Source organism: Canis aureus, chromosome 32, assembly GCF_053574225.1.
Source record: "Canis aureus isolate CA01 chromosome 32, VMU_Caureus_v.1.0, whole genome shotgun sequence".
Classification (NCBI taxonomy): Eukaryota; Metazoa; Chordata; class Mammalia; order Carnivora; family Canidae; genus Canis; species Canis aureus.
In genome coordinates, this window is record NC_135642.1 from 12,866,806 (window position 1) to 12,891,441 (window position 24,636).

The 24,636-nt window shown below is 40.0% G+C and overlaps 1 protein-coding gene across 1 annotated transcript in view; it reads right to left on the reverse strand.

Moving 5' to 3' along the window:
* Window positions 1-24,636, reverse strand: part of INO80 (INO80 complex ATPase subunit) — a 129,802-nt gene that overhangs the window by 21,270 nt on the left and 83,896 nt on the right. Inside the window, exons 26-28 of the mRNA XM_077880663.1 lie at window positions 19,192-19,417; window positions 14,943-15,070; window positions 4,298-4,392 (exon numbers count right to left, since the gene is read on the reverse strand). Of these exons, the coding sequence (XP_077736789.1) occupies window positions 4,298-4,392; window positions 14,943-15,070; window positions 19,192-19,417 (449 nt within the window). The remainder of the gene's footprint in view (window positions 1-4,297; window positions 4,393-14,942; window positions 15,071-19,191; window positions 19,418-24,636) is intronic.

The following is a 24,636-nucleotide window of genomic DNA, read 5'->3' on the forward strand; positions in this document are numbered from 1 at the left end:
GGCGCTAAACCGCTGCGCCACCCAGGGATCCCGAGAAGAATGTCTTTTAATGATAATGTAGTAAGTAGCAAGATTTGGTTGAATTCAACCTAACTGCATCATATTGGTTTTTTTTTTTTTAATTTTTAAAAATTGCATCATATTGTAATGGGAAAATAAAAATTATGGAAATCTTGAGTTAAAATAAATTACTCTCTACCCTCGATCACTGGGTACTGCTGGATCATTTATAAACAAAAACATCTAAATCAAATTGCTGAGAAGTCCCTTTCAATTTAATAAATCTAGTATTGATCATGGGAATTACTGTTTTGGGGGGCTCCGCCTAAATGGAAGAAAACAGAATCCCTGAAGGCAAAATGTTGGTTTGGGTGCCCTCTAGGGGGCTGAGAGAAAATTTCCACTCAGGGTTTTGGTTGGAACAGGCCTTAGTGAGCAGGCTTCTGGGTGGTCTGTGAGGGAGCCCATGAAATCACGTAGCAAAGCATGCTTAGGTCTCACTCCTAGTCTTATTTAATGACCCATTAAGGCCACTGTGCACCAAAATACCCAAATAGTCCCTGGGCATGTAGCCTGACTACAGTGAAGACTTGCTCAATAACTGAAAAAGAGCCAAAATGAAAGAAGAGGCTGGAACTCTACAACACTCTTCTCAAGAAAAAAAAAATTGATGCTGCACTCACTTTTTCTCATGTTTTCCAAAGGGTTACCCTGAGGGACCAGGTGATGGGGGGGGGGGGGGGGCGGCGCGCGGAGTGGGATCCATTTGGTAAATGTCATGGGGTATCAAGAAGGGAAGCAAAGGCCGAGACACTCCAGAGCAAAGACCTTGTGAATGGCTTCTAGAATCATGCACTGATCACATGTTCTGAATGTTGCCCAGTCAGGACATCCTGGCCAAACAGTCTTTAGTCTCAGTCGGACTCTTTCCTGGAAGGATCCCTCATAAATAAATCTTGTATGAAGGGAATGTAAATGGCTTTTTATAGGCGTTCTTGTTTACTCTGGCTGACCTTTGAGCCACAGGGCTCTCCAGTTGAAACTACATTTTTTTCTTTTGATGTCTTTTCATTAATAGTAATGAAAATATTTGGCAAGGAATGCTTTTTTTGTTTTCAAAAACACCTGTCTTTTTCTCTACATTGGGCTACATCAGCCACTCAAATTTGTAAATTGAAAATTTCTTCCCATTTGGAGGGGTCTGTCAGATAAGCTTCTTATCAGCATAGGTGGCAGTTCTGACTCTATATATGAAAAGGAGATTATGTCCTACTCATAATTCTAACTCCAGTCAACTATCTACCTCATCATGTAGGCAGGGAAGTCTGTTTTTTTTGTTTTTTGTTTTTTGTTTTTCATTTTGCCTAGTATTAGATGCGGGTGGTAAAGGGATGGTTACTCAAATGTGGAATCTCAAGAAAGTCACTGCTCCGTAAGTAACTTTCAGTTGTAGGATCTGGATGCTCAAGTAAGGTTTCCCAAGAAAGTTGTGTAAAGTGAGCATTTACTATGCAGATCTAGCTTTATTTATTTATTTATTAAAATATTAATTTATTTATTCATCGGAGACACAGAGAAAGGCAGAGACATAGGCAGAGGGAGAAGCAGGCTCCATGCAGGGAGTCCGATGTGGGACTTGATCCCAGAACCCCAGGATCAGGCCCTGAGCCAAAGGCAGACACTCAACTGCTAAGCCACCCAGCAGTCCCAGATCTAGTATAATTTAACGGTGAAAACATCCTTCTTTTGGAGCTAAGCTTTTCAAAAATATTGTGTGATACTGGGATTGCCCAAACGACTGTTCTACAAGTTAAATAGAAGATTTTAGGGATGCCTGGGTGGCTCAGTGGTTGGGCATCTGCCTTTGGCTTAGGGCATGATCCTGGAGTCCTGGGATCAAGTCCCACATCGGACTCCCTGCATGGAGCCTGCTTCTCCCTCTGCCTCTGCCTCTCTCTGTCTCTCATGAATAAATAAATAAAATCTTAAATAAAAAATAACTAACTAAATAAATAAATAGAAGATTTTAGAAGTAATATGTTAGATACATCTACTTGTCTTTTCTGCTAAAAGACTGTAAATATACTGACCTGGGATCTCATGTCCACTGGGTCAGCTAGAAAAAGAGCTGTACCTTTATCATTCAAAAGACTGAATCATTACAAGTCAACGTATTACATCTCTGGTGGGACTCTAAGTTGGCAAAACTTTCCACAGAGCAATGTGACAATTTGCAAAGTCTTAATTAAATGTTCATATCCCTTCACTCAGTAATTTTTCTTGTTTGCATCTCTATTAAAAAAACTAAAATGGTGACAAAATTTTGTAAATAAAGATATTCACTCAACATTTTAACAACAGATATGTGGTATAAATATCCAGTGTAATAGAGTATTAGTCATTAAAAATGATTACAAAAAAATGATTACAAAGACTTTTTAAATGATACGTGAAAAATGTTTAATATATATAATATTAAGTGTAAAAAATCAGGACATACAATCCTATCTACAATATGGTATCAACATGTGAATATAACCACACACATACTAAAGACCAGAGGGATATATCTAAGAGTTGAAACTCAGGCTGGAGTAGGCAAGGAAAAAGTAAAATAGGTTTTATTTGATTTTAGAATTAAGAAAAGAAGACCAGCTGGCAAAAGATTTTTTTTCTGGGGGGAATAACAACATAATGGGGTTAGGAAGTTGACCCTTGAACAATGTAGCAGGGTAAGGGGAGCCAAACTCCTGGCACAGTCGAAAATATGAAATATAACTTCTGACTCTCCAAAAACGTGACTACTGGTAGACTCCTACTGACTAGAAGCCTTACCAATAATACAAGCAGTTGATTAGTACATATTTTTATGTTATGTTTATTATGTTATAATTTTACAATAAAGAAAACTAGAGAAAGGTTATTAAGAAAAGCCTAAGAAAGAGTAAATTCATTTACTATATAGTACTGTTTTATAGTTATCAGAAAAAAAAAACAAATCTATGTATAAGTGGACCTGTGAAGTTCAAATCCATGTTGTTTGAGGGTAACTGTACTATGCTAATACATGTCTCAAATAATCAATTTAAGAATCTGCCAATAGCTTCTGCTGGTGAGAAGCTAGGTTAGGTCGTCCACACAGTTACTTCAAGGTAACAAAGCAAAGTAGGTTCAAAGCAGATCTTCCCTTTCCATTGTTGGTCAAACAACCACTTGAATTCAGATGTATAGTTTCAACTTAGGAGTTACTGGCTTGGGTATAAAACCGTAAACCAAAACAAGGTTTATCTCCTTGCCTGTGCTTCATTATAAAGCATTATGCAATAGCAAAAATTATCAATCAGAGGGTACTCTATGTTGAACCATGAATTTTAGGGAAAATTGTTTTATATCTGAAGTAAACCATGCTTTAAAGCTGAAATTAAAAATTATAACCTAAATACAAATGACTATGTGCTTAGTTTTCTTCCCATGAATTCAAAACTTAAATATTAATAAACTATACAATTAAAGTTCAAAAATCCAGAATTGTTGTGATTTACAGCACAGTAAGATTTCCCTTATTCTTTAGTTACTCAGTTTAAAGAAGAAAATTCAAGGGTGCTGTTCAGCAGCCCTATGACTAGCTAGTGGAGCTTGGCTTTCTCCTTGGAGGGAGCAGTAACCAGACTCTGCTTATTACAATGAGAAGCTGCACTTAGGATAATTATGGCCCTGCAAGCCATCAGCACCCAGCAGGCAGTATTTGAAATTTCATAGGCTCATTATCAGGTGGGAGAAGAACTGTAACAGAGCTGCCGGCTGAAAAGATTGTGCACCACTCCCATTTGTCATACTGTACTCTATTACTACAATGCTAGAGGGAAAGCAGGAAAAAGCAAGGTATTTTTCTTTAAACTAATACAATAGAGGTAAGCAAAATAAACTAAAAATCAATATCCAGAGATAGCCACTGTTAATATTTAGAAATACAGTCTTACGGACTTTCTACATAATATATTATCTACAATAAAGGAGAATCTGGGTTCATACTAAGAAATAATTTCTCTTTTTGCCCAAATAAAAGGGTGCTGACTTGGTAAGAAAGTGTACTTTGAATACAAAAATTATCAAGTATTCACATTTTCTCTCTGCATATAGATCTGAACCAATATAAACAAATTTAGCTATTGTCTTAAAATAATGATATCATGACTGCTTAACAATCTGAGATGTGTTGGATGTTTCTTTTAAACCCATCATCTTAAGCACTAGAGGAAAATCAAATGAGAATTTCTGTAATTTCTATTAATGTTACCTGTTTTGAAAATCAGCAACCATGTCCCGCCTCTCTGAGATCTTGGATGAGCCATCAAGCCTCATGTAGGTATGCTTCCTGTAAACCATGTATTCCTGCCAATCAGAGTAAAAAATGTAAGTCTGATGAAAATTATTGTCTACTAATTCCCACAACATCTACCCACCTTCTATCTCATCCACACTGGGGGCAAGCCATTATATCCAGAATAAGGAGAAAGTAATCTGAAGAGTGCAAGAACTTAACTTGTAAATGAATTTATTGCCAGTATGTCAGAATTGAGGGTACTGTGAAGATTATAGCCACCCACAATTTCAACTTTGAAACTCATCTCATTCCTGCAGATTTCAGTAGGTTTCATGAAAATAAATCAACAAAATAAAGTGAAATTTCCAAACAAAAACAGCCTTTCAGTCAGCGACCAGATGTTTCTCACAGCTACACAATATCCAGTGTTCTTTCTGTAAGTAACTCACCCTAGTGTTTTTCTCCCTAACCTATCATTGCGGAGCAATATCCTTGAATTTACAGCCAAAGTCTCCTTCTCCTAGCAGAGCATGCATCATTGTTAAGGGAAGCCTAAGCATCTGAGTGAACAGAAGACAAGGTAACTTTCCACGGCAGAGCATGTTCTGGACATCATCTGTAAGAGGAATTACAACTTTTTTTTTTTTTTTTAAAGATTTTATTTATTCATGAGAGACACACAGAGAGAGGCAGAGACACAGGCAGAGGAAGAAGTAGGCTCTCTGTAAGGAGCCCGATATGGGACTTGATCCCAGATCCTGGGATCATGCCCTGAGCTGAAGGCAGATGCTCAACCACTGAGCCACCCAGGTATCCCGAGGAATTACAACTTTTTAAGACTGGAGAAGAAACTTCAAGAGATGGCAATGGAGAGAACATAGTGCCATTCTCTGAAGCTGCAATTTCTCTTACAGATGATGTCCAAATGAGCACTGATTTCCTTTCTTACTTCTAATTATATGGATTACCTTCAAAAAGTCCATTTGTAGAGGAGCCATTATCAAAAACTCAACACAGCTGCCTATTTATAAGAAACATCATGAAACAATATTTCAGTTCTAAAATAACTCTTTCCTATTGAAAAAGACTAGTTATTATATTTGGGAGAGGTCTGTGTTAATTATCTACAATCAAATGTTCGTTTGTTGCAATATTCTCTTGTGTAGTTCTTATTATACCTGGCTGGGTATTTCAGCACACAAGATTGCTACAGTGGGGTATGGCTGGTGCAATGCATGTGGCAGCCTACTCTCAGAGTGAGTACCAAAACTCCGATGGCTAGGCAGAGGTCTCTGCCTACCAAGTAAAGCTGGTCGACAAAGTGGGCAAGCTCACTGAGGCACACATCTTCATTGTGGTGTGTATATATTTTTACTATTTCATTCTCAAGTGGTTCTTTAATCAAAAAGGAGTAGAATATATTTAGTCAAAGAAGAGCTTCAAATTTATATTTAGTAGTATAGTCCTATAAAGGTACTAGATTAATGGCAGAAGAGTAGGGGGTGTTTTAGATAAGGAGGGATTCAGGAAAAAAGATGAAAAATGAGAACATGATGATAGTCTTTAGAGCTTACTCTAGCTTGGCAGCTAATTCAATCAGGTGTGCTACCATCCAGAACAATCAAATAAGTAGATTACACACAGAGACATCCCATAGGTTGGACTTCTACCACAAGGTGGGCTTTTTACACAGGCATTTTTGTCTTCTGAACTAGAACTTCTAACTTCAGTGAAAGCACTGATGAATCAATCTTCTTGTAGATCTTACTGTTTACATCAGTTATATATCAAGGTCAGCATGACACCAGAGATATTAATCCTAGACCATAATCAAACCAATGCTGATTACAGAGAGCCTGTTACTGAGGCAACAGAAGTGAATCTTTTCCATTTATTGCTTTAAGCCTCTGCTCTCCCACCCAGGGGAGCAGTGAGATTTCAGAAGGCTTAGATGAGTTTAGATCCGATTTCAGTAAATAGCTTCAAAACAACAAATAAATGGACATGGAAAAACGCAGTTAAAAGCAGAATAGGGAATGTCTACATCCTCACACCACAGAAAGACAGCTAAAATATAAAGGCAGACATAAAAAAGCAATTCAGTATTTCCTTCATTCACAAATTCTGGTTATACCAAAGCTATTCTAGATGTTTCTCTGAAATTCTGGGTGGTTTAGAAAATATACTTAATTTAATCTGGAAAGAAATGCCTAATTTCTTCCAACTGCTAATTTTAAGATTTGTGCCCACTTCTATGCTTAGTTCAGTTTTCCTATGATCTGAAAAACATCTAAAGATTTATCATAAAATTGATTTCAATTTTGTTAAAAACATAACACAAATTCTAACAATAAATGATAAGTCATAGCACTTTATATCTAAGTAATCTCTACACCCAATGTGAGGCTCGAACTCATGACCCTGAGATGAGAGTCACATGCTCTTGTGCCTGAGCCAGCCAAGGCACCCTTCAAAAATTTTAAAAAGCTATCTCAAAAAGTCTTTCTCTCTCAACAATCTAGACATCATAAGGTTTTGTAAGATCCAGGGCCACTGCTGATTACCACTTGCTGGCTGACTCTACTGTAGTTTGTAGGAACTGTCATGCTAAGCACTCCTGTGCACCAAAGAGGGCTTATGGAACAGAAACACCAGGTATTATCCAGTCCTTTCTTACACAAGGTACTCTGTAGACACCAAGGATCTCTTTCACCCAAGTCCCCTTTTGGTATTCAGGAACGACTTAGAAAATGATCCACCAGTATGATTAAATTTCCTGGAGCCTTGTAAAGTAATTCTTTTTGCTCCACCACTTAAAGAAGCAAAGAGAGAAGAGAAACCAAATATAGACCTTCCTCTTCCAGGTCTCATAATTTAGTATCCTCCTTTAATTAAATAAATATGAACATTAGTACTCAAGTGGATTCCTGTGGATCAATAAGTATTAACCAAAGTATATTCTAATACTGCTTAAACTAATAAAATTTTTTCAACATTTAAGACTTGAGAGCTATACAGTCCTAGTAGATACTATTTTTAAAAACACTGAAGAAGCCAAAAATGGGGTTATGGACAAGATGTGCTCTTGGTATTTGAGTAGTGATTTTTAACCAGGATTAAAAATACATGTGCCTGGACCCACCCCAGGGATTCAGACTCTAGGTTTGGGCTAGGGCCCAGAGTGGTTTATTTTTAAAAAGCTCCAAAGATGAGATACCCTATATCTGTAGCTGAGAACTACCACTACAAAGAGTAGGTCCTTCAGGATCTTGCTACCACAGCATGGCCCTCAAAAGTTTGTTAAAATGTAGAATCTAGGGGCACCTGGGTGACTCAGTCTGTTAAACCTCCGACTCTTGACCTCAGCTTAGGTCTTGATCTCAAGGCTGTGAGTTTAAGTCCCATGGTGGGTGGATTCCACACTGGGCGTGGAACCTACTTGAAAAAAAAAAAAAGAATTGAGGGATACACCCCATAACTGATAAATCAGAATTTGTGTTTTAACATGTATTACTACTTGCAAGCACATTTATGCTTGAGAAACACTATTGTAGGGATTCCTGGGTGGCGCAGCAGTTTAGCGCCTGCCTTTGGCCCAGGGCGCAATCCTGGAGACCTGGGATCGAATCCCATGTTGGGCTCCTGGTGCATGGAGCCTGCTTCTCCCTCTGCCTATGTCTCTGTCTCTGTCTCTCTCTCTCTGTGTGACTATCATAAATAAGTAAAAATTAAAAAAAAAAAAAAAAAAGAAACACTATTGCAGAACAATATCCTTATACTATTTTAAAAGCGCTGGAATTTTTCCCCCCAAGTGAAATTTAATTTTAATTTAAATTCAATTTGCCAACGTATAACAGCCAGTGCTCATCACATCCCATGCCCTCCTTAATGCCTAGTCACTCCTTCCTCCCCACCCACCTCCCCCGAAGTGAAATTTTATATGAAACCCTGCTAGGGGCGCCTGACTGGTTCAGTCAATTAAGCGTCTGCCTTCAGCTTGGGTCATGATCGGGTCATGATCAAGGTGTCCCGAATCGAGCCCCGTATATAGGGCTTCCCTGCTCAGCAAGGAGTCTGCTTCTCCTCTCCCTCTTGCTCATGTTCTCTCTCAAATGAATAAATAAAATCTTAAAAAAAAAAAAAAAAGCCCCTCTAATATAGGATAAAGGCCATTACTATTATGGTTGATGAAGAAGGGGGAGTCCAGGGCCCTACCTGCTTAATCCTTACCTAGGTTTCCCGTCCTCTACCCTGCCCTACCAGTTTGAAAAACATTCTTGGAAAACATATTAAGAAGACAGAGCGGCACTGGATCATATCTGTAAGTTACTTTTAAAATAGTGGCTGCACAGGTATCAGCATAACTCAAAATAGTTTCCACAAGTATCTCTCACTCCTTTAAAGTACATTAAATAAAAGCAAACATTCAGACACCAAGGGGTGTATGACAAAGGAACTAAGTTCATCTTGAAGCAGTAGTAACGATGGTGGTTAGTATTTACTGAGCATTTACTAAGTGACACTATTCTGTGCATTTTACCTGGTTTTGCTTATCTAATCCTCACTATAGTAGTCTTTAGGTGTTGTTATTGGCACTCCCATGTTACAGATGTTAAGTTGTTCCTGTAGATGTTCCTGAAGTTACATAAGTAGGTAACGGAGCTAGATTGGAACTCACGTTAATTGGTGCCAGAGGCTCTGGCTTAACTCCTCTACTGCTTTCCAAATAGAACAGAAGCTTACCACCACCAGGGAAAAAGGTGGTTGTAGTGTGTTGAGAAGCCACATGATTAATACATGCTATCCATAACCTTCATGCATTACCATCATTAAAAAAAAGATAATTGAGCATTTGAAAAAATAAAGGCAAATGTTCGTATATCTTTAACATGAACTTTCCATTCTGAGTCTTCTTTTCTATTTCAAAGTTGCCTCTGTTCATTTCAATCCGATTTTACTTTCCCAAAACAATTTGGGGGAAAGGCTCAGTATGATCCACAAACCTGCAGACCTGGTCTAACTTTATTTCCCGAACATGCCACTTTCCATTTTTGAGGTGTATCACCAGCAATGGCAGCCATCCTTCCCTTACCTAATACAAAGAGTCCTTTGGAGCAAGACCTAATCATAAGGCATACATAGGCCCATCATAATCTGCCTTCACTCTACTTGTGTTATTCCCTTTTTTCCTAAACCATATGCTCCAGTCACACCAAGCTAGTCCTGCCCAAATGTCTTGCACCTTCCCATCTCTGTGCCTTTTTACAGCTGGCTTCCTTAGTCTGGAATGCCCTTCTCTTTGACAGTTGAAATTGTATTTAAGTTCAGTTCAGATATCACTATCTATGGGAACCCTTTCTCAAGTGACCCAGTTAGAAATAAATGTATCTTACTGTCTTCAGCTGTTTTTTTTTTTTTAATTTTTATTTATTTATGATAGTCACACACACACACAGAGAGAGAGAGAGAGAAAGAGAGAGAGGGGCAGATACATAGGCAGAGGGAGAAGCAGGCTCCATGCACCGGGAGCCCGACGTGGGATTCGATCCCGGGTCTCCAGGATTGCGCCCTGGGCCAAAGGCAGGTGCTAAACTGCTGCGCCACCCAGGGATCCCATCTGTTTACGGTTCATTTTGGGCACTGATATCAGGGTACAGTTGACAGGTGTGTGTATGTATGTGTGTGTGTGTGTGCATGTGATATTCCCCACTAGATACATTTCTTGAAGTCAAAGACCACATTTAACTTATATTCACAATGCCTAGCACAATGCCTTCCTCTTGCTCAGCATGAACAGAAATGAATGAAATGGAATAAATAGAATGTAGTTGTAAGCTGACACATTTCCTTCCACCACTCCTAAAGCCTAACCAAAATGCTAGTTACAGTGGCCCCAATTTGCTTTTCATTCTGTGGGACAGTTTTAGAATACCCAGTTTCCCAGAGTACTCACAATCACAGCTCCCAAAGGTAACTGGGAGTTCTAAGAGAAGCCAGCTTATAAATGATAGAATGTGTGTTCTAGATGAATCTTATCCAAGTGAAATACTTGTTGATTGGGTAAGTTGTAAAACCTAGTGTTCTCAAATGTCATCCTTCACTATACATTATCTGGAGTTAATTCTGTATTGCATTATTTTCATACATTGGTGCAGTTCAAGATTTGTCTGGGTTTCAGTGCTTAACAATCACACCACATACAGTACCAGCTGGCTGACCCTTTCCAAGTACTTTTGTATTACATAGAAAAACTGACATTTCCTTAAATTACAGACTCAGCTGCTTGATGTAACAGGAATGAACCTCAACTGAGACAATTCAGAGATAATGTAAGTCATCTGCAATGAGTTAAAAGCTTTCTGCAACTATCAGAATATGGTGGTAGCGAGTGGTAGCGAGTGGGGAGGTTCCAAACTACGGTAAAAATGGTGGTGGTAGGAAATGTTTTGTCTGACATCCAGCTGGACACCATCATCCCAACTTCACCGTGGCTATGTCTGCTTCCACAGTACCTCCACCAGCAAAGACCCTACAGGTGACTAAGTAAATATAAAATAAATCCATAACATAACATTTAGTGATTGAGCATATCCTCCCCTATCTATGGCTTTGACTTCTGCCTGTGGCACACTAAAAATTCCTGGCCCTGTAAGTTTAGCAGTCTGCTTTTTTATCCCCCACCCAGAAATAGTATTTGGATACCATGAGAAAGAATAAGACATTTCTGAATACAGAATTCTATTTGGAATAAGATCTGATATATTCACAAGAAACTTAACGTCAGATTTTTGCCCAAGAGAAAGACGCTATCAATCACTTCAAAAAATACTGAGCAAATACTAAGTGCACAGAACTAGTATTTCTCCCAAAATGGAAACCTGGCCATACAGAAGTATATGGATTTTTGCTGTCTTTTGGTTCTTGTGAGTCCTAGAAACAAAGAGTCAAGTTGAAAGCACAGAACAAAACGCCCAAAAAGGCTGTTCTATGAAAGAGATGCTGATGTGCTCCACAATTATTCAACAGAGCTTTAATGTGCCCATGTGAATTTCTACCTTCTGCTCTTTTGGAAGCTTTTCTCTCCCTCTTTGATATACAAGGTGTAAGACTGTCAAGGTATGAAGAGAATCCTGAAAAAAATTTTTTTTAATCTAAAACTAACCAACCAAACAAACCCCACAACACATTGAGAATGAAGAAGCAAGGCAGGGGCCAAGGTTATTTATTTATTTTTTTAAAGAAAAGGTCAACTGTGCTCAAGGGAAAGCAACTATACAGAAGGGCCTTTCTATAGCAGGATCCTTAGGTTCATGTGCCAGGTCATGTCTTAAAGTTGAAACATGGCTCTAATAAATGTTTATAGTGAAAGCTTCTATTATGACAGTGACTAAAAAACCCAGAATAACTCTTTGAAAAGGTAAAGAAATGTAGACCTAATCCTGTACTGTCCTAAGATCCACACTAAATTAACATTTCAATAAATGATTAGATATATATTAAAATTGTGGGCATTTTAACTCCATGCCTACAAAATAAAATTTGAGGATTAACCTCTTGAAATATAGAATGTGGTTCATTTGAGTAAACAGTATTAAAACAAATAGATAGACCAAACCAAACCAAACGGATGAATGAACTTTCAGGAAATGTAATGTGAAGGAAAAAGAATAGTATAGTATTAAGGAAACTAGATAGACAACAGTTTCATTTTAGTTTTTCAGTAAAACATGTAAACAGTTGCAACATTTTCTGGCTTTAGCATCCTAGATGCATGTTATCCATACGGCTAAGGAATGTTAGCAGCTGTGAAATTCAGTTTTCCCTAATTTAGAATTCTCCATAGAGAGATCAACCACATTTATTTTTTAATTTTTAGAAAGATTTTATGAGAGAGAGAGAAAGAGAGAGAGGGGCAGAGACACAGGCAGAGGGAGAAGCAGGCTCCCTGCAAGGAGCCTGAGGTGGGACTTGATCCTGGATCCTGGGATCACGCCCTGAGCTGAAGGCAGACACTCAACGGCTAAGCCACCTCCAGGCGTCCAGAGATACAACCACATTTAGATAAGGTTCTCAAGCTGCCATGTTTGCAAAAACTACCCACAACGTCCACATCCTCTCAAATGTATCCAATAAATCTGCTGGATTAGAAAGAGATAGGAAGCAACCTGGTGGGTACGGTTTATAGCACTCATCCTGAGCAAAGCTCATTATCATACTTTGAATCACTTATTTTGGTAATATTTAGGAGTACCTATAGTGTATAATACATAGAATGAGGAGCCAAAATGTAGGACTGTATGAAATCTAAACCATCTACACTCCCCTTCATCTGCCAGAGCTAGCTTATTTTTTGGTAGCTTACCTCACTTAACTCCTGAACTTCCCCCTTTAATATGAAGCAACCTTTAGGACTTCAAAATACACTGACATAGCCTTGGGAAAAAAAATCATTTACAAAATCTTTTTTTTTTTTTAAAGATTCATTCATTTTTTTTTTTTTTTTTAAAGATTTCATATTCATGAAAGATACAGAGAGAGAGAATGGCAGAGACATAGGCGAGGGAAAAGTAGGCTCCTTGCAAGTAGCCTGAAATGGGACTCGATCCTGGATCCTGGGATCACGCCCTGAGCCAAAGGCAGACACTCAACCCTGAGCCACCCAGGTGTCCCATCACTTACAAAATCTTTATCATATTGCTTTTTCTATAATTCAGAGCAGTGCAAGATCATCATTACTTCATCTGTACTTCCCTGACTCTTCAAGACAAGGCAAAGTGTATTTTATCTAAAAAGAGCCCCAGTGAAGAAGAGTTACTCATATTGTTTAGACTGTTGGTTTGGACAGAACATTAAAGATGCAGGCAGTCTTTTTATTTTGAATTATTACTGTTAGGACCTTTTATATAGGTAAGATCTGCATCAAACATGATGGCTTAATCACTTCTTTTACAGTGATTTACAGCCACCAGTACGTTTTCCATCATTTAGAAATAGATGGCCTGTTTTATAGGACAAGACAAAAAGTTCTGCCACTTGACAGCATTTGAGGGGCTAAACCAATCCTGTATTAAATGCCAAACTTACTGATTAAATTGATCTCAAATATCATGTGTTATGTATGTCTCTTGCTAAAAAGAAGCTGCCAAATTATTTAAAAAGACCTACTACTGGGGATCCCTGGGTGGTGCAGCGGTTTAGCGCCTGCCTTTGGCCCAGGGCGTGATCTTGGAGACCCGGGATCGAATCCCACGTCGGGCTCCCGGTGCATGGAGCCTGCTTCTCCCTCTGCCTATGTCTCTGCCTCTCTCTCTCTCTCTGTGTGACTATCATAAATAAATAAATTAAAAAAAAAAAAAAAAAAAAAGACCTACTACTGAATTAACAAATTACTATGAAATCCCCCTTTTTTTTTTTTTTAGTTTTTTTTTAATTTATTCATGAGAGACAAACAGAGAGAGAGAGAGGCAGAGACATAGGCAGAGGGAGAAGCAGGCTCCATGCAGGGAGCCTGATGTGGGACTCCAGGAACATGCCCTGGGCTAAAGGTAGGCTCTAAACCCCTGAGCCACCCAGGCATCCCACTGAGAAATTCAGTAAGCCAAGCCTGGCTTCCAAAAACCTACAACTTCTTCTCTATGCTATCCTTTATTCCTTCTGTGCTGATATCCCTTCTCTCTTATTCCGAAATAGGGATAATGATGGTCCAGTTTCCATTTATTTACTATCAGCTACTCCCTGGAATAGCAGGATTAGGATATGAAGTCTTAGCTATATAAAGCCCATGGAAAAACCTGCGAATATTTATACACTACTTACATCCAAGCGCTTTAGCTCCCTGACCAGCGGCTTTCCAACTTTCTAGCACTAAATACTAACTGGTGGTTTGTGATGATTTGTCCTTTCACTCTCCCATTTCCATGTCCATGACTTCCTCTCCCTCAAATAATTAGCCTCCACTCAGACAACAAGGAAGCAGAGAAAACGTCAACACAGAAGTAACTAAAGAAGCAGAAGATGCCCTGCACAGTAAAACAAGTTGTATCTTACCATAAATGAATAGTTGTCAACTCTGGTTGCATATTAGAATCACCTCACAAGCTTTAAATATCCTGATGTCTAGGTCTCATTATTATTAGGCCTCACCTCACTTATTAAATAAGAATCTCTGAGGATGGGGCGAGACATGAATATTGGTTAAAGCTCCTCCAGGAGAATGCAACATATAGTCAAGTTGAGACCACTATATTAAATCAGACCAAACAGCTGTTCTCTGTTTTTTATATAGAGAACTAATCCTAAATCTTTATTTTCCATACAGAATTTCAGAGGACTTTTTAAATAATTCTCAAGCTCTGATCTCCTTCAAAATTAGGGAATTTCTTCCCTAGTAATGGAAGGAATAGGGGATGTTCTGCTTCACTGGTGTATGGAAGGAGATAAAGTCCTTTGTACATTCTCACATCTGCCAGGAGCTGCTTCTCTTCCCTTTATAGACAGTAAAATCACAAAGACAAGTTTTGGGTTTCCATTAAGCAGGACCGACCATTAGTCATAGACATCTGATTCCTGCAAATTAAATGTCAAGGTGTCCTAGGGTCCCCAAGGTTCCTTCTCCTACCTCCAGCAGGTCTATCATCCTGGTCATCTGGGAGTAGATAAGGACCCTATGTCCTTGAGACTTGAGCCGAGTCAGGAGGACATCAAGGGCATACAGCTTTCCACTGTCAGTGATGAGGCTCTCCTTGCCTGGGGAGAAGAAAAGGGAGGGAGGAGGAGGAAACTGTATTTAATTGAAGCAGCAAAATCACTCACTGCAAAGCTGTATGCAGCCAAAATTACTACAACCAGGATGCTTGTCATCCCGAGAGCAGGAAAGTACTCTAGAGAAGAAAGCAAAGCACTGTTAAATCAAGATCCAGTAGTGCTCCAGGAAGAAGTATCCTGAAAGAGGGAGGTGTAGGTTCCCTTCCAGCTGACAGCCCCCAATCAGATATCTGCTGCTAAGACATTTGAAACCTTCTCTGCTCCACATCCTTACTCAGGGGACAGCAGGTACACATGGACATCTAAAAGTGAGGTCCATGTCATATCTGCTCTAAATGACCCAAGAAACTTGTTTTTCCTGTTCATCCTATCTCTAGATATCTGCTTCTGCTAGTTCCGTGGCTAAATGGTTACACCTCCTGAAAGCATGAGAATGTAGAGAAACAGGCTACTCTTGCCTGTCCCTTGAGACACTTAAATACCGAGAAATGCAAACACATATATCCATTCCTGTCCCCTTTTAAATCCAAACTCCTTCTCCTGGATGATTTCAAATAGGCTGGCTGGTAAAAGTCATTATCCTAAACTGTAATTCAATAAAGACACTAAGATTTGTTCAACTTCTCAGAAGGAGTGACTTTGGGTTTCTGTGAAATGAAAATTGCTTTTACTCACTGACTTATGTTTTCTCTTTCCTCTTTCCATTAAAAGAAAAAAAAAGGGAACATTTTAGCTAGAGATCTTTATAGAACACTTAACTCTCAAATTTTCATCTTATCCATTCAGTATCATTCAACTCCCATCACATTTCAGGAAGCAGAGTTTCCTGTTTGCAGACTGGTCCATAAACATGCCCTGAACAATCGCTGCTACTAAGAGGGGAAGAAATGAGGCTAAATGAGCTGGGAGATTTAAGAGTGTATGTGGAAGTAGCTGTGGGATGCAAAAAGGGAGAGACAAAGTATAGACATACTGCACAATTAGGCAATGAAAGTAAAAAAGGAAACGATTAAAAAAAAAAAAAAACAACAACAAACCAAGGTCTATCCCTAGTTTCTAGGTTTGAACCCATAGTTTTTTTTCCCTCAGAACTGCAGAGGCTGACTGTTGAGAGCAATCCAAGAGTTCTCAATGGATATTTCTCTGTTCTCGCCACTATTTGCCAAGTGCACAATCATTGTATAAACCAAACAAGAACGGATGTGCTGACAGCACTATAACAAATCATCGGCCACTCTGTTTTTGCTACAAAGCCACAGGCCCTGGATGTTTACTCCTCTGTACCGCTGCCTGCCTTTTCCCACCTTCGGAACGCTGCCAGGCCACATCTCTCCCTCCACCACCCCCTCCCTGATGCTGTGGCACACACCTTTGTTCAGCTTCTTTGTTTGGTCCTGTTTAGATTATTGAAATGCTCTTCTTTTTGTTGATCGCCTTACCAACACAATCAAATGACTGCAGCTGGGACAGAACCAAATGCTAGGCCCTCTCCCTGGCACCAGACAAGGAGATCTGTATGAATTCCAAGTCTGATCAGGCAGTGACGCTTTCCTAACAACTTTAACGTTTTCTTCTGGTCATGATTAACTTTCTCCTTTAACTGGATTCCCTGGGATCCTTCAATTTTGATAGCTCCTAGACATTCCCCACAGAGCTACCCATCAGCTTTCGTTTCTTTTTTCATTAAAAGTACAGGAAGGTGAAAAAAAGAGAAGGCCGTATATTTTTTAGTCCTTGAGTGAGCAAGCTAAGCTCATCAGATTTCTGCAGCCTGCTTATCTTCATTCTCCATTCACATCTACTCCCTCAACACAAATATTTTAGCATATAGAAATCTGTATCGTGTCTATAGTCTGAGAAGCTTCATCTCAAAATCATGATTCAGTGGTTTTCACACATTTCTGCTTCTCACATCCCCTTTCCTTCGCCAACTACAATGATCTGATGCTAAGATTAGGAGGCTCAGAGATGAAGACTCACACAGGTCCTGAAGAACAGAACTCTGATGCACCTGAAAGAGGCAAGAGTGGCACGTGTTGTTAGCTGTTTCTGTGTATGTGGGAAGTGAAAGCGGATGGACTGGATTTTTTTGGACTATCCTGAAAGAAAAGGCCTAAGCACAAAGAGACTGTAGCGATAGCCTTAGAATATTTAAACAACGAATAATATTTCTGCTTCTCTGTTAAGTGTGTTAAGTTAGCACCCAGTACTTGTCCTTAGAAAGATACACAGAAAAAAGGAGTTTCTTTCCCTGCACACACTGCTGTCTTCTGGGCCTGGCATCCATTACCCAATTTTTTAGGAGCTATCAAAGTTGTACCAGACAACAGCACCACCTGTTGCTAAGCAGGGCGCAGAGCCAAGAAGAGCACAATTCCCTAGAAATTAGGCTGATTATGCCAAGTCAAACCTCTCTTTAAAACAGGATCTCAAAAACTGTTGTACAGACCCTATCCTACTTTCTTGCAATGTTTTCTATGATCCTATAGTACAATCTTACAGTATTTTTACTAAGACACAAGTTCTTACTGGCCGCAGTGTAAGAGCCTGCTTAGAGACAAAATGAATATATCCCATAGCAGTAAAACTAGGGTAAAAGATGATATACATACTTTTTCCAAGAAGAGGAGACTTTTGAAAGGACTATACATCTTTCTCCTAGTGAAACAGGGAGATGCATTCAAGGTGTGAAATCCAGATTTTGGTCTTTGGGGGACTATACTGGAACCAATCCTTCCCAAGAAAATAGAAAATGCAAAAGTACAGGAAAAAAAAGAGATAAAATACAGATTTCAGTGGCCCCCCCAGCCCCCGATGCCTTGCTGCCCTGCCCCAGCCAGTCTACAGAGTACAATGGGGTTAGTGAGGAGCTGGTTGGTTCTCACAGTAAACAGCCAGTGAGGCTGGCGCTTTTTATCGATGCGAAAAGAACTCAGACACTTCCTGCTATTTAAACAAGGTCCATTTTTCTTTCAAAGAACAGGAAAAGCCACAAGAGATTCCCACAGCGCCAGCAATAAGCCTTCTACTCCTGTACTGGGAACTTAGGAGCTAGAGTGAAGAAGGGAGAAAGAATAAATAAGGTGTTGTCTTGCTTCTTTCAACACCTGTGCTCATCCTCTGCCTGGGATTCTGTGGTTTCCAGACCTGTTGGATTTTAGCCTTCTATTCCCACTGCTAAGTCTCCTTTACAACTGGACTTTCTTCTTGTTTTCTAACAATACACCTTCGCTCACCCCTTTCAGGTGTTCTAAGTCTGCTTACACTATGAGGCCACATCCATATTGCTCTCATAAATTCAAAATGGTATCTTCTAGTTCAAAGCACCTCCATAGCTACTACCAGGCTGACTCAAAGTCTCCTGACACTTGGCAGATTCTCTCTTTTGAATGCAGAGCTCTAGTTTATTTCCATTATATCCAGTAAAAAGAATACAAAGTATCAGAGAATCTGGACAACCAAAACTAACAGGGTAGCTCTCAACTACCACCCCAATCTGCCAGCAGGTGTAAGCAAAGAACATAAGCCTATGAACCCTGTGTTCAGTTTCCTTAAAAGTAGTCTCACTCAAGCAAAGATGAAAACTTAGTTTCCTTTCAACCCTCGACCTTGACTCTAGGAGGTCTGGGAATCTGCTAGAATTTTGGCACAAAACACACTGTTTTTCTTCTGGTTATCATTCAGATCTCTAGTGCTCCGTGCAGGATACTGTTTATGCTACTTCAACCAGGCTTTCTGAGAGTGACGACATTCTCATTCACTCTACTGGCAATGGCACAAGACAACTGTACTCACTCGACCTGGAGCCTTTCCTACCAACTTTATTTCTTACGCCTCCTCCCCCACTTTTTTGAAAGGGTAGCATTCCTTTCTCAGCTGTAAGCTTGTCAAAGGAGAGTACGTAAGCACAAATCTGAAAAACATTTCTCTCTTAAGTCATAAATTACTTAAGTATTTTTACCTATAAAGCTAAGGGCAAAACAGGAAACAAACCCCAAGAACACTGAATTCCAAATATCTAAAGCCACCACATGGAGTATCTCTTTGGTTCTTCCTCCCTTGCCACAGCTGGGAACACATTCCCAAAAGAACAGAGCACTTACCTGGAATCCTGATGAAAGACCAGCCATTCTGAGGCCTGATGCTCCACAGTCCTCCAGCTGGCTCTGGGAAGAACTGGGATCGTCGATTTAGCCAATCTGCTGCTAGTTCAGGGGCCCCATTTAACAAACACTGCTTGGCTGCCAGACTCCCTCCTTCCTTCAGCACTCGCCGCTCATATTCTGCACTTCGGTCATTGCAGTAAGAATCCAATGGCACTGCGGTAACCTGCAGTGAAATATTCATGAGACAGCTCTTGCACATTTCCTATACCCCAACTTTGAAATCAGACAAATGTGGCTAATTCTTAGACTAGTGGTTTTACCTTCCTTGTTCTGACAAATAAGCAGCCCCTAATAATAACTGACTTAGTGAGCTGGTCCAGGTAAAAGGCCAACCTCTTAGAATATGTATCTGCAGCAAACTAAAGATCCAAAGAGTACTAGAGTTTGCAGAAAAACTGGGATACCAGTCAGGAATAATTCTATCACGGATGTATATATATCTGATCACTCTGCCACCTCCCCTCATTGCTGGATAGTGTTTCTAGCAAAGTTCTATTAGCCATACACAGACTGGTGAGATCAGAAAGGGACTTGCAACTATGCAGTCATTATTAAAGAATGAAAAGAGTTATTGGCCTGATGAATTTAAAGCTGTCTTTAATGCTTTTGTGGCAAAACTCTCAAGTTTATGAAAACTTCTTTCTCCTCTTCCCTGACCTGGTTGCTGACTGACAAGCCTAATGAAAGAGAAGGCAATCTTTCTTTCAGGCCATAAGCTGGGATATGGAGGGGTGGAGAAAGCAATTGCCATAGAGTAGTGGATTCATTTCTTGGCTAGGACAGGGGCTATGCACAAATTCTTATCTCCCCACAAGGTGCAACAACACTGAAATGCGGCCCCCCAATGGAATAGAAGGCTCCAGCCAATTAAGAAACGGGCTTTTTAATCCTTTAGTGATCTGGGTCTATTCCCACTCTAATAAGCATCTGTGTATTCAGATAGCTGTGAAATCACCTGATTAGAAGCCTGAGTTACCTTCTGTTGAAATTTGGACGCTGTGATTATCTGCAAGCTCAGGTTGATAAAAATGCTAACGTCCCATTATACACAGTAAATTGCTCAGAAAAACCTTGGAGCCAGATCAAGAGATGGGGAGAAACTGGGTATAAGGAGCAAGGGCAGAGGAAGGAGAGAGATCAGAACATAAAACACAGGCTGTACCTAGTTAGCTAGTTCTATTGTTGCTATTATTTCCCAGAAGTGAGACATTTAGGAAAATATATCTTGCTATTAATTTTTCTACTTTCATGCCCATCAATCTTTAGGGCAATGGAATGGTTGTCAAGTTCTGGTACACATAAGAATCTTTGTAGGAGTGTATCTAAAATGCAGATTTTGATCCAGAAGGTCTAACGGAGAAGCCAACAGCTTTAGGCTTTTAATGAGCACCTCAGGCCAAGCCTTAATACTGCCCTAGGGTACATTAACAATCAGCTAGCTGATGATGGGGCTGCAGATGCCTCTGCTGGAAACTATAGGATACCAAAACAAGAGAAAGAACATCATTTACTAATAACCACAGGGTCCTCTACTCTGGTTTAGATGAAGCTGAAAAATGAGTTTGCTAGAGAACAGTGCCATCTACAGTCTACACACAAAACTACAGGGAGGGTCACAGCAAGTTGGGCCCCTGCAGCTCCAAAACCCAGACAGGCTCACACACAAATCACCTTCACATACAGTACTAGACACAGGTTTTGGTAATCTCCTATCATTTTTACCCACTCCAAAAAGAGTCTGTTCTGTTGCCTCCAACTTGTCCTTTTTTGCACCAAAAGCTGAGCACAGACAAATGAAGACAGATAAAAAACACAGTTGGATAAAAACTGGATCTTTCCTGATGTGGCCTGTCCTAGCAGTAGCTCAAGCAGCTTTCTACCATCTAGGGTATGAGTCCTAGAGCCTCACAATTAATAGTGGCTGTACTTTCCTAACAGTGATATAAGCAGCTGTGGCTGGACTACAGAAGCATGACTGGTTCTATATACTATATATACTCTTAGACGAGTAAAGCATATTTAGTCGTTTCCAATAAGAGACTCATACTGACTAATTTTACACTCAAAGATAACAGCTTTGTTTTTATTTTTGTTGTTTATTTTATAGAAAAGCAGGACTGACACTGCAATTATATAGACTTCAGGGGGAACCTGGGTGGCTCAGTCAGTTAAGTGTCTTACTCCAATTTTGACCCGGTCATGATCTCAGGATTGTGAGATCAAGTACCTCACTCATCAGGCTCTGTGCTGGGCATGAAGCCTGCTTAAGATTCTCTTTCCTCTCCTTTTGCCCCTCCCCCACTCACTCTTGCACATGGTAAATGTAATGTAAATAAATACATAAATAAGGCCTTGTGCCCAATTCTCCAGATGAAAAGTCAAAAGCCAGTAATTCAGCATGAAGGAATAGGGGAACACTGGCACAAGGAAAATGTGTTTCCTGCCTAGAACTCACTCCTAGGCCCTTTTATAGTTTAAAAACAAAACAATTTTTTTCTAGTTATAAACTTTCACATATTTTCCAATTTCATTTTGCGATATTCTTCCAAGTCCAGGACTGAAAACTAGGAGGTATGTGAGGCCCAGTTCTTAGGGACATATTTTTTAATGTTTTGATAAGCTTCTTTGGCAGGAGCCGTGGATCAAAATATATGCAGAATCACAGAATGTCGTATCATAAGTATGTAAGCAGTGAACTCAATGAGGTCCAAAAGGAGGCACTTCTAATTAAACTGTGCTTCCCAAGTGAGCTCTATCCTAGACAGCCTCCACCCATTCTGCTAACCCCAAGTGGCCTTCCTGATTGCTCAGAAGCAGGGGGGAGATGAAGCATGACATACCATTTTTCCCTCCGCACAAATGGAAATGTATACTCCCTTCAGTCTCATATGAAAAAACCTCTGTTTCTTGCTTCATTAACTTCCTAAACTATAGTATCTTCAAGGGCTGTCTCCTCAAGCATTTAGTGCGTCCTTCCTGAGGACATGTATACTCCTGCTCTAGCTCTAGAAAGCGTGACCACTCCAAGCGCTTCAGTTTTTTGGTAAGATGGATTTCCAGGATCTTAGTTTATTAACCCTGCAGGATTATTTCTTCAGCTAATGAGAAAACAGCTCCTGTGATTCCTTCCTTAGTGGCACAGTTCTTCCAGAACTGACCCTAAAGTTTCCATAGTACAAGATAGGGACATGAACTTGTTTTAGCTCAAGGCCAAGGTTAAGACTTCAAAGGAAATCAGCACCTCCCATCCCCAAATGGGTTAGAAATCAATATAAGATAACCAAGGTATCTCAGGATTATTCACACTCCAGACCTGATGTGAAAAGTAAAAGCTTATGTATGAATGTATAAAATATTGACATATTTAAAGCTTCTCTTCCTGTCCACATAACCACAGTGTAATTACTCTCATTTCAGGTTTGGAACCTGCTATGTGAAGAAACTACAAAGAATTATGGAAAGAGGAGCTGAGTAGGAAAGGAAGGTACTGGGGAGGAGCGCTTTAGCCAAATGATAAAAAGTCCCCTATTCTCTGCCTGCCAACACACCTTTATAGTATTCTAGCCTTCTTCAAGCTAGTCACCATTTATTGTTCTTTAGGGAAACAGCAGCACAAGGCATGATAATTTAGATTTTGGGCTCCTCAGAAAACAAGTCTTCAGTTGTACTGTTGGGGTATTACAGGTATGAGGATGGTGGGAAAGTGAGGTGGTTCTTTAGAATGGTTGGCTACAGAGCTATGAGTGGAACAAATGAAGAATTTTTATGCCAGTAAATGCAATGACAGCCTAAGACAGCTTGCTTTTTAATTGGCTCTATAAATCACTGGGGATATGAGAAATCAAACTATCTGGATATCCCTCTCTGAAATCTAGACTTCCTCTTATTAGGCCACTCAGTATATACACATCAGATCGGGAGGGTGAGAAGAAAATGAACCATACAACTATGAAGCCTGAAGATCACTTTCCACAGAAGCAACTGACTTTAGATGTTTTCTAGAAAAGGTGCATTTCCTTGCATCGACTTAAGCTTCAAAGACCAAAAATGCTTTGGAAGAACAGGATACAAAGAAAATCTAAATACTTTCTATTTAGATAGCCAATATAAATCAAAGTTGACAGTGGTCTGGGAATCAAGTTCATGTAGTACAGGGTCAGCAGAAAGAAGGGAAAGCAGGCAGGAGTCAATGGGACTCATCCTTTTTTTTTTCTTTCTTAAAGATTTTATTTATTTATTCACAAACACAGAGAGAGGGGCAGAGACATAGACAGAGGGAGAAGCAGGCTCCATGCAGGGAGCCTGACGTGGGACTCGATCTTGGGTCTCCAGGATCATACCCCAGGCTGCAGGCAGCGCCAAACTGCTGCACCACCGGGGCTGCCCCTACCATCTCATTTCCATTCAGCTTTCTTGGGACCCTCTGCCAGATCCTGACCTTTGAGAACTTAATAAAGATACAAGCTGATGTAAAAACGACAGAAAAATATCACCAAGGAAGATTCAAAAGGCTCCACATTCTTTAAATAGAACTATGAACACAGCGTTAAGTGTAGAATAAGTGGAGAAAACAAGGTGAAACACAGAAGGGTAAGAAATGTTGGCCTCTAGAGCGTTTTGCTGGCTAACTCAAAGACGCCCCTTACAGCAAAAGAAATTGAGCCAGGAAGATAGAAATGTGTTCTCTGCTCTAACCAGAGTCTGGCGTATCTCTACTCTGCCCCTCTCCCTTCATATACTTCTTCAGAACTGTAAGAGAGCTTCTGTCTAGCTCTGATCAATGACAGGAAAGAGAGGAAGAGGTAAGTAGAGTAAAAAAACACTGCATTGTGCAAAGGGGAGCCTTTGCAGCGATGGTATTGGCAATTATCAGAGTATCCTGTTTTCATAAATGGAGTATTAGGAAGGATCTAACAGATGCTCAATGCTGAAACCACAACAGAAACTGCTCCCAACCTGCAAATAAAACTAGGACTGCTAAATGGTGAATACAGCACAACAGAGGGAACATACTTGTGAACCACAGTCTAGGCAGGGCTGCTGAGGAAAGTGATGGAACACCACAGGAAGAAATTTTTTAATGCTGGAGTGTTACGTTTCCTTTTGTTATTTGGAGACTGTACCAAGGTGATAAGGCCAGATCAAATCTCCCTTCCAATCTGGCTCCCTCCTCTGAAAAACCCTCAAAAACCTCAATGCAGGTAACAAATGGCTCTCTTTCCTTTTCAAATATTCCGCTGTCCCTGACCCTGCTGCTTGGTGATAATCTACCTGACAGATGGCTTGCTCCCATGGTAGTTTAGAGCCCCCGCCTAAATGAAAGGAACTACACAGGAGAGACATTGCCAGGGAAAGAAGTCATTCCCATCTATCATACAACAG